Source organism: Centroberyx affinis, unplaced genomic scaffold (genome assembly GCF_046629955.1).
Source record: "Centroberyx affinis isolate AG114_WGS23_722 - 3 ecotype Tasmania unplaced genomic scaffold, CSIRO-AGI_Caff_v1 ptg005379l_1, whole genome shotgun sequence".
Taxonomy (NCBI): Eukaryota; Metazoa; Chordata; class Actinopteri; order Beryciformes; family Berycidae; genus Centroberyx; species Centroberyx affinis.
In genome coordinates, this window is record NW_027282687.1 from 1 (window position 1) to 18,021 (window position 18,021).

Below are 18,021 nucleotides of genomic sequence, written 5' to 3' on the forward strand. Positions count from 1 at the left end.
CTATTTTAGGTGACCTTGTTTTAGAAGAATGTAGCAATCCATTAGCAATCCAGTAATGAGCTGAGATGTTCATTATTTTAGATATGGTGTTCAATATATGACAAATTAATCATATACAAAAGTATAACTGTATAGCTGCATCTGGAGTCAGCAATGGACAATGAAGATTGTTATCAGACACACCACAACCTGAGAAAGCTGTTACCTGAGGAAGAGCATCAAATAATTAAAGAAGCGGCATCATTCTTAGGCTAGGAGTAGTTACATGACACCATGCGTGAGCACATGGAGTTTGTAACTTAAGACTTGACAGGTCAAAGACAAATGATTAAACTTCAAGCATTCACAATGAGAAGTGCAGCATAACACCGGACTTCCTGAAAAATATCTTAGAGGAGAGGAGTAGGACGAGCCATTAATGACAAAGGAGTCATACACTGGTAGGATGGCACAGTCAAACTGAGAATTTCCATCACTATAGTTCATGTTTTAAGCACTGAGATATGAATGCCATTAGACAATCAGTGTACCCCAATTTCTGACTCCTCTGACATTACAGACCCCACTTCTATCATCCTCCCTTGATGTGAGTTGTTCAGTTTACTTAAGCGCTATGAGACTTTGAACAAACTAATGATTGTATGGAATACATTGACAAAAACTTTCAAAAGTAAAAGCAAAACATACAAATGATACCTTACACAATTCACAGTTTTCATATTCCCTTTTGAACAATTAATGTATACATATAAAATAATTTTATATGACAATAGAAAATACTCTGTTTAAGTAATAATTTTAATCTATGGCTTTATATCATAAATGGAAGACATTGCTTAGTTATTTGGCAGTAGAGCATTAAAATTGTTCTATACATTAAGCCACACAAATAATGCAAAAGAAAATGTCATGTCCATTAGTTTAAATGAAATGGCAATTAAAAATTTGAGTTTTTGAGAGTCAAGTCACACTTTCACAATGGTGATGCAATGCAGTGGTGCAGTCTAGTTTGCTGTAGTGGGATTTGTAATTTAAAACAATTTCCTGCATTTCTACACCACCTAACCTCTTGGATCAAGTCAAGAAACACCATGGCCAAACTCTAAGCCCCTCCTATAGGCCTATGGGAAGCCACCACGTTCTGTGCTTCGTAACACAGACAGAGTGCACAGGGTGAATCTAACTATAAAGCAAGGAATCTCTGTCTGTCTGTCTGTCTGTCTGTCTGTCAGTGAGTGTGTGTGTCCTTCGCATATCTCGAGAACCGTTTTTGCACCGGATTTGGTGCAATTTGGACACGCAACATATTTAATATTAATAAACTTTGAATAAACAAGCGAACAGCGCTTTGTGCAGTAGCGGGGCGAATGGGCACTGCACTAGATTTATGAATGGAAGTGTGAATGGAGGAGATGCCTTCTCCTACAAAACTTATTTTATTGCTGTTATACTCTACCCGGTATTTGTGAAACAAAATCACTGAAGTGAAAGTTCTGTCACAAAACTATATTGGGTAACACTTTATAATAACCATCATTAATAAATGGTAAATTGATAGTTAATTCAACTTTAGTTAATAGTTATTTTACTGTTAACAAACAATGAAATGATCATTAATAATGTTTACTAATTATCATTTGTTTATAAATTATATATTGTATCATAGCTGATAAGAGAGGGTAAAAAGCTATGATACAATATATAATTTATAAACAAATGATTTTATATTACACAAACGAATGATAAAATAACATAAATTATAGCATTACTAATAATTAGTAAACATTATTAATGATCATTTCATTGTTTGTTAACAGTAAAATAACTATTAACTAAAGTTTAATTAACTATCAATTTACCATTTATTAATGATGGTTATTATAAAGTGTTACCCTATATTGTTACGTATCCTTGCGCATTTTTAAGTGGGTATACAGAAATCCTGGAGCTTTCTTATATATATACCTGCGTATCACGTAGACTACACCACTGATGCAATGTGGCTTTACAAATTCATATTCTTTAAATTGTTTATTTATTTATTTCTGTATAAAACATTTTAATACACTTCTTTTCTCTGCTGTCAATAATTTGTAATGGTCAAGCATAAACACAAAATATATGTAGTTTAATTGGAGCATGGGCTACCCAGCTTTACAATGTCTTGTTGCTAAACCCAAACAAAGTAAGCAATTTCATCGAGGTCCACAGGATAGTCTGTGAGGTGCAGCGGCTCCTTGATATCAAATCTCTCCCCCTTGTAGCTTCGCCACCGGCCGGCAGGTAGGTAGATATCACGCTCTTGCTTTCCAGGCTCTAAAACTGGTGCTACCATGAGGTCATCCCCAATCAGGAACTGGGAGTCGATTTTATAGGCTGTCTCATCACCTGTGGCAATCCACCAAAGGGGCCGTATGATGGGGTCTCCTGTGTCCAGCACCTCGCCAGCCAGCTCCAGGACCCTCGGTGCCACAATACTCTCATGGAGGGCCGTGTATTTCCGAGCAATCTCAACCACCTCATTGTCATATTCCCACGGGGGAATAGAAAACTGCATGGAGGGCATGAAAGCTGACAGCTCCAGCCAGCGGATGTAGAGCTCTCGATCAGGTAATGCACCATTTCCATCTGTACGGTTCTGATAGGCATTCCCTCCAATCATGTCAGGTAGAATGAATTGATAGCCAAGAATGCTGATGGTGAGCACTGTGGGGATAAGGGATTTGAGTCCCATCTCATAACCCCACACAGAGTCCCTGTCAATAGGTCTGAAGAAGCAGGATATGTTCTGGGATTGGTAGCCACTACGCAGTTCTGCTCGATCATTGTAGGGAATTGCCATCTCCGTGTAACGTCTTGTGAAAGTGCTTGGGTCCCGAATGGGAGTTCTGGTGCTAAATTTCCACGGCAGGTAATTGGTCTCACCAGCATCAAATTTGAAGGATGACACCCCATACTTGGAGCGTAATGAACGCAGGTGGGAGGCAAACCAATCACGGGCCTCTGGATTTGTGAAGTCCAGAATGCCACCAATGCCATTCCACCAGCGCACCAAGGCCGGCAACCGGCCTGTAGGCTCCCGAACAAACAGCCCTCTCTCCACACAGGTGTGGAAGTTGTCTGAGTCATAATTAACAAATGGATGAGTCCAGAGGGACACTAGAAATCCATCTGCTTTAAGTTTCTGGAACATGGCTGAAGCATTGGGGAACTTTATTGGGTCAAACTGGAATTCCCCATAGCGGCTGGTATAACGGTCGTCTAGTTCCAAGTGGCTACAGTTGAAGCCATTCTTGCGAATGTTGGCAGCGTATGTCAAGAGTTTCTCTTGGTCAATGTCAGTCTTATGTAGTGCCCACGTGGACCAAATAGGATGGCGAAACATGACTTTGGCAGGCACTTTGTTTGGTTTGTTGAAGTATCTGCGGACCATATACTTGTGAATGGATGTAACGTCCAGGCCCACACACACTCTGTAGCTAAGTTCAGCACACGGTGCCTCCCCGGGGTTTGGCTTGAAGGGACTGTCATGGTATCGTGCCTGGAAGTACATGGTCTTTTCTGTGTTGTTCCAGCCCAGGTGAAAGGGCACAGAATTATTGATCTTGATGGCTGTAGCATTAGATGAAAGCCAGTAACTCTCTAAAATTCCACCAAATTCATTGCGGTTTGAGTAGATGTCACTAGTGACAAAGGGTTTGGGAGCCTGTTGGCCAGAGATGGATATAGGCCAATGCTGAATTGCTGACACTGCACCACCATACCAGTGTGAGAATTTGTAGGTCATGGCATGCTCCACAGGAATGTCAGGAACCAGTTCCTCCCAACGCACGCGGTAGCACTGCACGGTGTCCTTGGGCCGCACCGTCTCAATGAAGAAGTTCAGTTTTCTATCAGTGGTTCGCCCACAACTCAGCATCTCCCCCTCTTTAGAGCAAGAATCTAAATCCAGAGTCCCTGACCTGCCAAAATTCAAGAGCCATTACATTATTAACTCACATTTCTGTGGTCATTGTAACAATTAATTGACAGAGGGTAGCCTACTCAAAACCTTGTTAAAATAAGCACTTCAGTTCAAAGTAATAATACTGTGTGTGTGGACTACTAGACAGTGAGTGGAACATTTATTAATAGTATGCTAAGCATTTGTAAACTATCCATAGAATGAAACTGTGAAACTGGAAATAGGAGTTGGACACAATACTGAAGCATATTCCATAATATAGTACATTTGGCTTCACATTGACCATATTGTCAGTGCAGCCGTCTTAATATTATAGCTGGTGCAGGAAAAAGATGGTCAGTTAAGATAGAGAATAAATCTCCCTCCTGGGTAATTTTGTACATTTGAAATATCACATTTCTGATGTGTCTGAATTATGTATCCACACATGAATCAAATTCCAATTCCCCTACCACTAGTGAATAATACCAACCTGAAATCCATTCTGAAGACGATTGACCCGCCCTGGTTGCGAATAATGTAGCCATCTTTATTCAGGTCCAGCAGTTGGGTCTTAAGCAGCTCAGCTTTGCGTAGAGAGGCAATGTAATAGCACCATGCAGTCACTGCTGCAATCACCAGTACCAACCCTATTACTCCCGCTCCAACTAAGGGTCGAGTGTCCTTGGTGCGTTTTTGCTTGGGGATAACATCTGTAATTGTGCCCCCCGCTCCTCCTGGTACCACCTGGTACATGACTTATGTTTGTTCAACAAGCAGTTCCTTCAGTTGATGTGCTGCAGATCATAGAGATGTTTCTTGCGAGCAAGGATGTTTGCCAGGCAAAGCCTTGAAGTCTGTAAAGGGAAAACAAAACTCTTGTGTGGGCTTCTCAGTTGGTGTTGCACTCTGTCCCGGTCGTTTTTGTCTGTTTGCCTGCCTGTCATAAGAGAGAGATAACAGACTTTCAAAAGCCAGGTCTCTAGGTCCTCATGCAGCCCTGCCCGCTCCTCACATCTAAAATCACTTTGGATTTAATGAAAACTGTGTTATAAATAAGATGGATTATTATTACTAAAAGATTGCTTGTTGCTGGAGCCTTTCTAAGTTCACCCAAGATCATTTACAAACTGTTGTTAGTCAGAAAATGCTGATGTTAAAATTATCTAAAACTATCAGAAACATCAAGGAAAACAGTCCCAGCCAAATTACCACACATTTAAGATGTGAATCTGCCTTTCAGTGCCATCTACATTTCTACATTTACATTTCTCTGTTCAAAGCCTCCATTATATTCTTACCATTGTATTGCATTCTCTGCATAGCTACATGATGAAATGCTGTCACAGCAGTTGGAGGTATTACACTAAGGTGCAAACTTTAAAGATTTGTTTGTGCTTTAAGAAACAAATCCACTGTCAATTACCCAAAAGAGAACAAAGTGGGAGTTCACAGCAGCAATTCTAATGTATCAGTCCAATTGAAAGAAGACTCATTTGTATGTAAGGAAGTAGAGTGTGGCAGCAAAAAGGATTTAGGCCTTAGAGCTCTGCCAGTGCCAAAAAGGAGAGAAATACATACAAAACTTCCTGCTCCATCAAGCTAGACCAATAGCCAAAAGTGGAAGAAACCTGGTCCAGTTTAGCCAAACACCAGACAGTTTAAAACCCTAGCAACAAAACAAAACGTACAATGTACAGAGATGTTTATGAACACAAACACACAGATACAGTACATGTGCACTTCAGTTGCACACAGACCTAGAGTACCTGGCCCTCCCAGCAGGCACACAGAAGAAACTTATGGGTAATTAAATGGCTGATGTTAGTTATTGTGGCTGTAGCGAATCAAAATAGATTAGATTAGGATGCAGAGGAGCAGACCAAAAGGAGTTCAGTCCTCTCTAGCTTCCCTGCTTGCTGACTAGTCCTAACTGCAATTGACCCTTGTGGTCTGCCCTGGCAGCAAGGGTCGATAATAAAGGATGCTTGCTATTAATTAGCAATCTAATGGACTAATTCTGTGTTCAACCAGCCTTGATATAGATTCTCCCCCCCCCCCCCCCCCCCCCCCCCCCACAACAGGAGTGATAACATAAACCCATCGTTAACAGAGAACTGCTGGTTTCCTTTGAGAATCTGTGGCTGCTTGGATCAGGTTAACTCAGTGTGAGAAATGTGACTGGGAAAGTCAGGAGAACATTTGTATCACAGGCATATTCTAAGAATTATGTCTTTAATTATGTCAAGTTTAGACATAATTAAATACTTTGTCAAGAACTGATTTAAAATAAACAGGATATTATTTTTACAAAGTAATAAAAAATCAGCCAAACAAATAGATCTAATGCTCAGTGAACAGTCTTTTAGACATTCTTTACTTCCTCAGATAAGGCTCAGCTTTACTTAAATGGAAGATTTCTTTTATTATTATTTTAATTATTTTTTTAATTGAAGTAAGGTGGCAAACCAGAGAATTCTCAACATTACAGTAAACTGAAGCAGGTTTGTTTATCTTATGGTCAATGGGTGTCTATCTGACTATCTGCCATTTCAGCCGTTTCACTATCTGACATGAAAAGTAAACACAGAAGTGCTGATACACTCAAAACAGAGGTCTGAGAACGTCTCACTAGCGCAAAAAGTGTGTGTGTGTGTGTGTGTGTGTGTGTGTGTGTGTGTGTGTGTGTGTGTGTGTGTGTGTGTGTGTGTTGCAGCAAGCAACTGGTTATGGTCATTTATTCGGCTAATAAACTAAAATATGACAGACATTGAGTAGGGCAGAACATTACAGAACAGCCACATACCAGTGAACAGTGACTGTTGATGTGGCTATTTCTGATACATTTTATATTCAAACTGGACTATCTACTTTACATAGAACAATTTAACTGAAGAAAAAAAACGGGTCATACATCAAATCATATCTACATGCAGGCACGAGGTAACAGTCGTATAGAAAAGTTTTTTTTTAATGTATCCACAACTTCTATTACTGTATGCGTGTCCATAACAAAGCCGTTATGCGCCTTGATGGGTGGTGCTCAGTTTGCAAGAATGCGAGGGGAAAAAAATCACACTAAATCGGTGTCAATAAAGTATAGTTATTGATTTTGATTGTCTCCTTTGCAGCTATTCTTTAAAACTAGTTTGTGCCTACCGATCAGCCGCAGCCCTCCGTCCCAGGCAGAAGTTGTTCGCCACAGTTCCCAAAAAAGGTCCAGGCATGTTGTTGCGCCTCCGTCTTGTCTACGCCCACCAGCTCAAACCACTGCTGCTTCAAGGTATGCACGGGAAATGTAGTCCAGTAGGTAGAGTAGCTACAGTATACTTTATTATCACATACCGAAGACATTACACTGTATGATAATTTAATCACAAATCACAAAGGGTCAGAGTATATTGAGGGGCACATAGGCTATGCCAATCAAATGTTTTAAAACGAAAAACAAGAAATAAAAATCATAGCAAGATTTTTTTTATTTTTTTTTTTACATTTTGCAATATCCTTACAAAACATCATAATATATATTATACTGTGTGTAAGGTGTGTAATAGTGGGTTTATTGTGACCTTATGTGCATTATAGTATTTATTTCTCTCCTATATCACCAGATATTTCCCATAATAATCATTGTAATAACCCTATAATATCCCTATGTGGGGTTTTTGCAGTGATATTTATAGAGTAACTCTCTAAAATTTAACATAGAATTACTATGGTTCTTTTTCATCAGGGTAGCTATATTACGAATAAAAATTATCTCTCTAATACATGGGTTCTAAAACACACATTAGGGCCACAGATTTTGTCCCCAGAACCCCCATATGGGAAGATTTTTGCTGGTGATTTAGTATTCAATTTTAAAACTGTCTACACTGTATGTGGGGAGATAATAGTGGTGAGAGTGCAGCCTACAGTTAGATTAGCCATTGTTACACATTCTCTCACTGGATTAATTTCTAGAGAATTAAACAATAGTGAAATCAAACTATTCCTCATTTTGCTGCTGACCCCCTGGAGCACCCACAAGGCCCCATGGGGGTCCCCCAGACCGCACTTTGAGAACCAATGCTCTAATGAGCCAGTTTTAACGAAGGCATTCAGACACAAACTCTGGGTGTATGATGTAGTGTCCAGCTTGGTAGGGCTTCACCACGTGGAAGCAGCTGTAGCCACCGCTGTGGAGAAAGCATGGGAGAAAAACATCATGCATCATGGTCTCATTGATCATTATTTATGGCACACAAAAAAAGAAGAGGAACAGTCTTATATAGTAATTTTCTTGTGTGTGTGTGTGTGCGCGCGCGCGTGTGATCAAGAAAAAATAGTCTCTATTAAATGCAGTTGAATATGCACCTAGAATCCAGTGTGCTGTTGGAACGAGACCTCCAGTGTTGTGTTTGTGGACGGTGGCGTTGTGCTGCAGGAGGGTTGCTGGTTTGGAGTCCCATCTGTGGATGAGTGGCTGAAAGTTGCCTGTCAGAAACAAGGTCAGTTTACAATGCATCATCAATATTAGCATGACTTGCAAAATCACTTGCACTTGCATTATTATTTTCATGGTAGTATTTATTTTATCTCTGTATTTGATTTACTCATACAATCAACCTGGTAGCAACAAGCATTTTCACTTGGTTCCAGTGAAGCCTTCTGTTCTGTGACATGATAACTGGAAACAATGTTCATCAGTGAGTCCAGTAAGGTCAGGGTGCAAAGCCCACAAAAAGAGGTCAGAAGTCATCTTCTCACCTTAGTCGCTGTGCTGAGTGGGGATGGGCGTTTCTCTGGTAATCCGGTTGAAAAGGCCTAAACACATCCATTCAATCCATACAATCAACAGCAAAAAGCATAGTCACAGACAAAATCCAAATTAGATTTTCACAATTCTCAGAGAGTCAGTAAAATGGGGGACCTTTACAGTGTATTCCCCCAACATCAGTACTCTCCAAAATCAATGTTGTAGTCCTCATTCCATCATTCCTTGGCCAATCGATGAGACATATCAGTTGCTACCTTGGTGGGTTCCTCAAAGCTGTTTGGAAGTGACCGTCTGTGCCAGCAGGAGGCTTAGTCAGCTGCAGTTGTTGCAGTCCGTCAGCAGAGGGCAGAGCATGCAGCGTGGATGGGTTGACAGAAGGCATATGGTGTGGTTTGCCTGTGTCTACAGCGTTCAGAGTGTTGTCAGGTTTATTTTCTGGTGGAGGAGCTAGAGCAGACACAGCAATACAGCATCATCATGTACACACTGACTTGCCATAATAATTGTTTAGATAAGTTCTGATTCAATTCTCTGCAGTCTTTAGTGACATTGCAGTGATATATCCGCATTGTAAAACCCCACACAGGTGGACAAGGTTGAGGGTTCATCAGTACCTGGACTATGGAAGGACAGGTGTCTGACGGGGGGGAAGAGAGGACGGCCGACGTCCACAGGAGGTGTGGGGTGTAACGCTGTCCGGGACGATCTGTGGCTGGTTTGAAGTCTCCGGGGAAACAGGAAGTCCTGGGAAGGAAGAAGAAGAAGAAGAAGAAACTGGACACCAATGTTAAATAATCTCTCCTCTACTCTATTCTACTAAAATTACACTGGAACATCCTCCGAATAGTTTACAATGCACCATTATACGATTATATGTATATGCCGCGTTATATGGAAAATGATAAATGTGATTTCTGTGTTGTTTTTTGTTTGTTATGCTTTTGTTACATGTAATTGTTTCCACTCAAAACAACTCGAAACAACACATTTGGAGAGAGAGAGAGAGAGAGGAAGGAAAGAGAAGGTTGAGAGCAAGAATACCTCATTTTCTCCATAGTTGCTACTAGCTTATTCCCTTGACTTTCTTCATACTCTTTTTAAAGACTTTGTTAAAGATTCTTCCATGGTCAACTTCTCTTTCAGTGCAATTTTACTGCACGTTAAGGGGGTGTAAGAGCCATAAGTGCGGGATAACCTGTAAATTGTGTATTTTGAGTTTGATGTACCTGGCCTAAATACATCATTGTCACCTCTCCTGTACAATCATTAGGCTTTGTTTTGCAGTAGTATATTTGCGGTATAGGCTCCTCTTGGCTCTGTTTACTCCATCTCTGGACAGATAGCTAAGCATGGAGGAAGTAGTGAATAATAGATGTGATGCAGCTTTCTCCCTGTACAGGCGTATGTAAACAACCAGCCACCAATTAGTATAAGAGAGCTTAGTCTGGCTTAATGAAGAACAACAATGATGAGAGAGATAATAATAAGTGACCCAAGAAGTACTGTCTGCCCTTACATGAACCATCTGGAAATGTGCCTGTCTCCTTCTCCCTGTATGTTTGATACATTAAAATGACCTAGACCACAAGTTACATTAATTATTTCTTTATAGAGGTTAATTCTCTCTAGAAGTTGCACATTTTTAGCATGTGAAGAACACTTTTGCATTACACAGTCATAAATAATTACTCTGTCCTTATCATACAATTCTGAAATCCATTTTTGTTGCATTTATGCAGGGGTTTGCTGCACTGCTTACCGGCCGGGGGTGGGGGTTGTTCTTGCGGTGAGCAGAGGAGGGTCGAGGCCGCACTGGTTTCCCTCTGCCGGGAGAGCCGAACTGCTCTGAGTACGTACTGATGTGGAGCATCGTCATTAATGTTGCAGTCCACTTAGTTTCCACTGCTGCCCTCCAGTCTGCCTGAATCTCATGAACATCCCTTCTCCTCCCCTGTAACCTCGTAGCTCCGCCCTTTCCTTCACACCCTATACCTCCTGCCCTTTGTTGTCCACTTGGGGTTCTGTCAGCATGATCCATTCAAAATTGTTGCTGGATTATGCATGCAACCTGTTGCATTCCAATTCCAACACTGTATTTCTCCTTCTCTATGTGAATGACTAAGTGAAAGTAAAGCCAATAATTAATAAATAGCTATAAAACCTGCGTGGACCCTACTGTAGTGCATTCAACAAACAAATGGATAGTCGAAACATATTGTGGTTAACCTCCAGCTACAGTATTGTGATGAATCTGGTATGTTAGTGGTAGAGCCAGGTTGACAGCATCCTTGTTGAAGCTGAACAGCTCTCTGTGCTACCTGAGCACTCGGCCACTAATCTCCCTGCCGTTCAGTAAGCCCAGGGCCCCCTGCAGAGATACCCATACCTGGGTTCACTATCCATTACATAGTTCCCTCCCGTCGGCCCTCACAAACTAGCACAGATCTCAAACACCAAGGCTTGGCTTCCAGCTGTTTAGCCGCCTTGTAGCTAAGACAAACTCAGTCTTGTCAGATCTGTGGAACTGGAATCAACAAGGGAAGGGATGGGATTTCTAAGAACCCCCCCACCACCACCACCACCACCGCAACCACCACTACCCAGGGTCACCTCTATTCACAGGCAGCATGGCTCATGACCATCAATAATTCACCAAGCACCGTAGGGTCCCTTTGTGTCTCCAGTCACTGTTCTCACTGAGTTATCTGTGACAGGATCTGGTTGTTCATCTCTCTGCAATAGTTGGGGCTTGTTTGACAGCCAAGTCAAGTCCAGTCAAGCCCAAGTCAACAGATGCACAGCAGAGGACATGGGGGAACCATAGTAATGATATGGCAGGGACGTCCTTCACGGGTGTTCAAATCAAATCTAAATCCAAGCTCTAAGTGCATTGTGTTGCCTGCTTCACTTCACTTTAACAAAAGACATATCCCACATTCATCCCTTATTTATTTTGTTTACTTTAAATCCTGTCTCCTCCCTAAGAGAGTATCACAACAAAGCTTGTTTTTTTCATAGAAGAAACAATTTGTAGTAAACTGGATTTCTGTTTAATGACAGGAGCAAGGAAATTCAATACAGTATAAATAAACAGACAACTCACAGGTTGTCTTACACGTGATGCATTTGAGTCATGACCATTCTGAAAAATTTTACAAGATTCATGTTGCATTGCTTTCATGTTCTGCTCAACCAGTGGAACAGAAGTCCAACAGGGGCAGCAGAGCGTCTCCTCAGACTTCAAAGCACTGGTCATCGGCTCAATATTCACTGGTCTAATTTACTGGGCCTTGGATTTCACTGTTACTTTGAGTTTTGTGTAGAGATAGCCAAAATTCTGTAAGAGAAAATCACATACATCAGTGTGCCTGGTTCATCAAGTGTCTATCTATCTAGCTCATTTGGCATCTGTCCATTGCTAGTATGTGACACATAGTATAACATGTAAGGTAATATGTTGTTTACAATTAATCAATCTAACTAGACAACATGAAAGAGTAAATGGACAAACCTGAATTGCATAGTAAACTATGCCCAAATAAGCTGCAATACAGCCTCCCAGGAAGAGATCGAAGGCTGCAGGCTTCACTCTGGTGAAGTAAACAAGCATCAAATTGTCAAAGTGTCATACTCAAATGACCACTTACACAAAAAGGCCTGTACAAAATGAACGTAAAACTTTACCTGTACATCATTATTGGCTGATTCATTTGATCAAAAAAGGTAATATCTGGGTCCCTGTAAGGAGAATGATGAATATAGTTAATCTGCTGACTAATGACTTTCGTAGCAATAACCTACAACATAACATACAGGTCCAGTACGGGTGAGTTGGGGGGTTGTATGACTGACTCCTGTATGTGGGTGTTTTTTGTGTTTGTGTGCATATGCGTGCCCATTTGTTTGTTTGTTTGCATGTAGGTGTCCATGCATACAGCGCACATATACAGCACATACTACTATATAAGCTACCTTTTGTCCTGTCGGAAGGTGTGCCTGTGGACTTGCAGGAGGTAGCGTCTGAACTCCTGCTCCAGTGAGCTGACCAGCAGGATGTGGCTGGGCTCCTTGTCCAGCAGCTGTGTGGCGCGGGGGACTGACGTCAGGAAGGACATCAGACTGAACACACGACTGTCCTGGAAGTCCTGCATCAGAGGGTTTATGCGCAGGTTCACAAAACACATCTGTGTTATGTCAATTAATGTTTCTAATGAGTCTGATTCTAATTATGATTCTAGTTGAGTTAAAGACCCAATCTGAGATTTACATCACTATTATAAGTGCTAGTGGAAAATAATCTCTTAACAACTTCCCAAGATCCCACTGTAACCCAAAATACAATTTAATTTAGCTCCAATACAAATCATTTTCACCCTCCAAATACATTCCAAATGAATGGTCGCTGTAACATTAAGAGCTCAGTCCATAGATTTGACAGATAAAATCTTCAACTGAATCAAATTAACAAGCTACAAGTGGAATGACTGACACTGGACTGGACCTTTGAAGACTAACACAAACACTTTGTAATGCCAATAAGGAAACACCAGAGGTCAGCACTTCTCCTTGCATAATGACCAAAATAATAAGAATCTTACCAATTGGCCCTTGAAGACCTGCATGTCTTTTGGAGAACCCTTGTGAAAGACAATGAAGATCAGTCATATAATTGCATGCTGAAGATTACATAGATATGATTGAGATTGTTAAAGGAAATACAACAAACTATTAAACCACAGTTGCTGAGGTTTTGTATTAATATACTGTATGTGCATGGATGTTTTCATGCATTTAATCATCACCTTGTCAGAGAGGTTGTACATGTACCGTGCCAGTGATTCTGCTATGATAATGCCATTACGCTTGAGTTTCCTGAAGTCCACTTGTGACCTGTGAGGGAGGATATCCACTTAAAATCAGGTACAATCAGGGAACTAAGACAACTGATATCTTCTTTCTCAAAGTAGACAAGCCAGAACAGTCACAAACAGAATTCAGCACCCACATGGTGTCCAGCATGGAGCCACGGAGCTCAGCTTTGGGGTCTTCCAAGTGAGACAGAGTGAACCCTGGGATCCTACGCAGGCCGTAGCGCTCATGCTCCCAGGCCACTGTGGACTCCACAAGATTGATCTTCTTATGGACCATTCCCAGCCTCACCCAAGGAAATCTGGAGGAAACCACCTTCAAACAGAGGGGTTAGCATAAGTGTAAGATGCATGAGGGCTGAGATTAGCCTTGTCCATATTTTGCACCTAGCCATATTGGTTGTTACCTCCTCCAGCTGTTGAATGAAAGAGTGCATGGGTGTTTCAGGTTTAGGAGGGCGGGACACATGCATGTAAAGCTCATCACCATTGGCCAGAGTATCCAAACACAAAACAAACGCCACATTGTCATGGAGCAGGCTGGACTCTGATTAGGTAGAAAAGGGTTAGCTAGAATTAGTCTTGATTGTATGTTTTAACCAGACAATTAATGTTTATTTGCATGTTATATTAGTATATATTTGACACAGCTTAGACATTTAATTTGTTATCACAATGCCAAAACCCATGGACAGAGCAAGTAGGGCAAAAATAAAACTCACCAGCATGGTCCAGATTCTCTTCAATCCATCTCTTGGTGCCCAGGAAGTTGTATTTGCCTCCTCCGGTTAGGGAGAACATTAAATGATATCTAAAACATCAATGACAAATCTGTATTATTGAACAGCTTTTTTACCCTTTAGGGTCCCATTACTAAAGCATTGTTTACATGATGACATGATAGGACCCATTATTTCAGATAATGGCATAATCAGGCAAATAATGCTTGCTTTGTTTATATTAATATCTATCAATATATACCAGGAAAGAGTGAGGTCTTGTATAGCTCAGTTTAGCATGGTACTAACACAACATGCTGTCATAGCATTGGATGCATACAGTACATTATTGGCATTAGTGGGTGCTTTGGACAAAAATGTACACCAAATGCCATATGCTTGTAGTTTTAACAGGTCACTGTAACTCACGGTGGCCTGGTGCTTGGGCTACTATAAAGCTTTTGGAAGAGACGTGCCAGCTCCAGCAGGATGGTGACCCCACTGCCATTAGAGTCTGCTCCAGGTGACAACCACTGTGGTACACACAAATATACTGTATATACCCAAACGTATCCATGCATGTATACACACCGGTGGGTACACAATAATACAAGTACCACCTGTTTCATAACCTAAGGAAAGAGGAATGGATTAAAAATGGATAGCATACAATGTGGATAACATACAATAGTTAAGCAGCAACCAGAGATTTAGGGTTTTGGTGTAGTCTTATACAAATGGATGGGGCAGGGTAAACAGATGGACATTCAGATCCTTCGACGGCTGCCATAGAAATCTCTTGGTGTATCTTTATAGCAGTGTGAACAATCTACTTCTCACAGTAATTACTGTTGGCTGTTGCATGACTGAAAGGACTCACCGGAGCCAGCCCATAGGAGTCATAGTGGGCTGTGATGACGATGGTGGGCGGATCCTCTCCTGCTCCAGGAAGCACTCCCTGAAAAACCCATCACCAGTTTAAGAAGTGCAACAGTGAGGACCAATCGGGTTTCACGAGACATCATTATGACTGAAATGTGAAGAGCCTTCAATCAAGGCTGTTTGGTCATCCTGCATAGAAAGTCTGGGTTCCACACTCACCTCCAGTGTGACTATTGTGTTGTCGGTGATGGCCTTAATAGGGCTGTTGTTGCTCACTAAGATCTGAAAGGCTGTGGCTGTGACCATACTACGGAGGACTGAAACAAAAAGAACATATATAAACATGCTGCATACTTCTTTTACTGCCATCATCTCAGTTTTCCATCGTCTTCCATCATCCATACCTTCTTCACACTATAAACATGCCCATTCTCTTGTAACATAACCTTAAATTCAGCTTCTTTAATTTCACCCAGCATACATAGTCCATCCATCCATCAGTCCATCCACATCTCTTCTCCTCTCACCTCGGACAAATATAGAGGAGGTGCGGGTGGCTGCAGCCTGCTTGACCTCTTCATACATGCAGAGGAGCTGCTCGTCCTCGGGCGCCACATACACAGGCATGAGGGTCTCCTTCAGCAAGGCCTGACTCTCACTCACCATGAAGGACTGGGGGAAGAAAAGGATTGTTTCCTACATGTCACTGATTTAATCTAACCATCTAAATCCAGCCCATCCTATGTCACGGATTAGGAACCATGTACCATCTTCCTGTCTATCTCCTCATATAACTGCTTCCACTAACAGATACTTGTAGTAAAATCACAAAAAGTCTAAGTAGAACAGTAGGGAAGATGTTTTATAATATTCCTGCAGCAAGCTATTACCTGATATCCTGCAGCACAAAAATATAATATTCATAAATTGCTTCTTGACTAGTGTCTGGTGAGACAGAAAATATGCTTTAATTTCTTCCTTGTTGCCTCACAGCATGTCCTGAGGCACAAAGATGTTCTACACTTCTGATGACTTGTTACCTGTACGGTATCATGGGGGATAGCGGAGTTGTTTTTGGGCAACAGGATCAGTATGGCAGCTGCGTTTTGTCTCTGGGCCTCAAGGTATTTCTCTGTGGTGAAGTCCGGCACCTTCATGATGACACAGCGCCGGGTCAGCACCGGCTCGTCGGCCGAGCGCGCCTCCGCCACCACGATGGCCCCGCGGCAACCTCAGCATACAAACAAAGAGGGCAGAGTTCAGCCTCTGGACTAGGACTCCAGCAAAGCACTATGTAAGAGTCACTCTAACTTAGCATATAAAGGAACGCAAATGTCAACTCACGCTTCATAACCAAAGTTGTTAATTCTGCGCTGACTACAACCCCTCCTCTTGGTTGAGCAGTAGCATTTTGCATGATGCTAATCAGATCACACAGGTCAAGTGAAAACAATCTCATTCAGTCTCATCAGTCAGGTAAAATTTACACAGACTGGATAGGCACATTATTCATCTTCAAGTGTACCATTTTTAATTTTTGGTCAGGTCACACGGCCATATTAAAACTTCACTATGACTAAAAGGAGTGTGTTTGGCATGTGGTGCCAAACACACTCCTTTTAGTTTACATGTAATATGGTGTAATATGAGTTAACACAGCAACTCCAACCCTTGTGCTATCATTAATGCCTTTGAAAGGCAACTGTGATAATACCCAGTTGCTCATGTTGATTGATCTATCCCAGGAGGTAGGAATGACATCTGAATTTTTGAATGATGGAACATTTCACTTTAAAACACCTTGAAAACACCAAATTACTATATCTGAGAAAATGCAATACTTAAACAATGAGGTGTCATCTTATAATTTGATAAAAAATGTTAAATTGTGTCATCGTACAGCTTGTGGGGAATGGCCTTCTCTTCGGTGTACTTACCATGTTTCTGTTGTGCCAAGTTGTATTGTTGCATCCTGTAGGCAGTGAACTCATAGGAGGATGCAGCTGGCAAGGCGGAGGCACGCAGAGACTGGACACAAAGCAGCAGTAGGACTGCAGCTAAGGCCAATTCTCTCCACAACATGATGCCACGTCCTGCTTGATTCTGTTCTCTTCTCAGTCTATGGAGGAAGGTTGGTGTTAGGGTCTACAAAGCCACACTGCTCACATTTAAGTGTACATACTATATATTGGATATATGTATCTCTTATTTGATTGTTTCAATACTTTGGAACACTGTTTTCAATAAGTCATGTTTATTTAAATAATATATAAATATATACGTATATATAAATATAATGTTAAGGTCTCCAAAATGGTACGGATAGAATAGGATAGAATAGGATAGATAGGATGATCTAGAGGGTGCCCAAATTCAGATGAATCCTCTTGCTGGGCTATTTGCCAAATTAGCTAATAATGTAATTAAACTATCTCTCATTTTTTGTGGACCATTACAGATGTCCTTGTACACATTGAGAAAAGGAATGGACCTACTATCACTTCTTGTCACAGATAGTCCCATAGTCTTAACCTGGCCTAAGAAGACTCCCACAGCCTACAGACACCACCACTGACCTATATTTCCTATCTGTAATGCTGAAGTTCAGCAGGTCCCACCAACAGCCTTTTGGGCATAGCAATGTTACTCACCTGTCTCCCTGGCTTCCTGTCTCATGGGCCTTCTCACTACGCGTTCCTCAACTCCAGTGCTACTCCTTGCAACGTGGAAACACAAACTGGCTCCTGGGACTCTAGGTGTCTAGGTAAGCCACCATTCACCATCTGCTCCCAAGGGATCAACTCAAGGCTAATCACCCCCACCCCCCACCCACCATCCCTCTATCCA

General features: G+C 41.5%; 3 protein-coding genes across 3 annotated transcripts; all 3 read right to left on the reverse strand.

The window, feature by feature from the left end:
• Positions 1-1,933: 1,933 nt before the first annotated feature.
• myorg (myogenesis regulating glycosidase) lies at positions 1,934-4,699 on the reverse strand. Its single transcript, XM_071546687.1, has 2 exons — positions 4,437-4,699; positions 1,934-3,962 (listed from the first exon to the last, which is right to left on the reverse strand). Exons 1-2 carry the CDS (start codon positions 4,697-4,699, stop codon positions 2,171-2,173), a joined length of 2,055 nt encoding a protein of 684 aa, XP_071402788.1. The 3' UTR covers positions 1,934-2,170.
• Positions 4,700-7,671: 2,972 nt separating this feature from the next.
• Positions 7,672-10,575, reverse strand: LOC139667238 (uncharacterized). Its single transcript, XM_071546684.1, has 6 exons — positions 10,465-10,575; positions 9,320-9,449; positions 8,960-9,152; positions 8,696-8,752; positions 8,303-8,422; positions 7,672-8,124 (listed from the first exon to the last, which is right to left on the reverse strand). Exons 1-6 carry the CDS (start codon positions 10,573-10,575, stop codon positions 8,034-8,036), a joined length of 702 nt encoding a protein of 233 aa, XP_071402785.1. The 3' UTR covers positions 7,672-8,033.
• A 1,379-nt stretch (positions 10,576-11,954) lies between these two features.
• LOC139667240 (BOS complex subunit NCLN) lies at positions 11,955-17,256 on the reverse strand. The gene is made up of 15 exons (XM_071546686.1): positions 17,112-17,256; positions 16,215-16,405; positions 15,702-15,846; positions 15,394-15,491; positions 15,173-15,250; positions 14,722-14,825; positions 14,296-14,384; positions 13,981-14,120; positions 13,711-13,889; positions 13,508-13,595; positions 13,304-13,342; positions 12,678-12,850; positions 12,390-12,443; positions 12,217-12,295; positions 11,955-12,042 (listed from the first exon to the last, which is right to left on the reverse strand). Exons 1-15 carry the CDS (start codon positions 17,254-17,256, stop codon positions 11,986-11,988), a joined length of 1,659 nt encoding a protein of 552 aa, XP_071402787.1. The 3' UTR covers positions 11,955-11,985.
• Between the last annotated feature and the right edge of the window lie 765 nt (positions 17,257-18,021).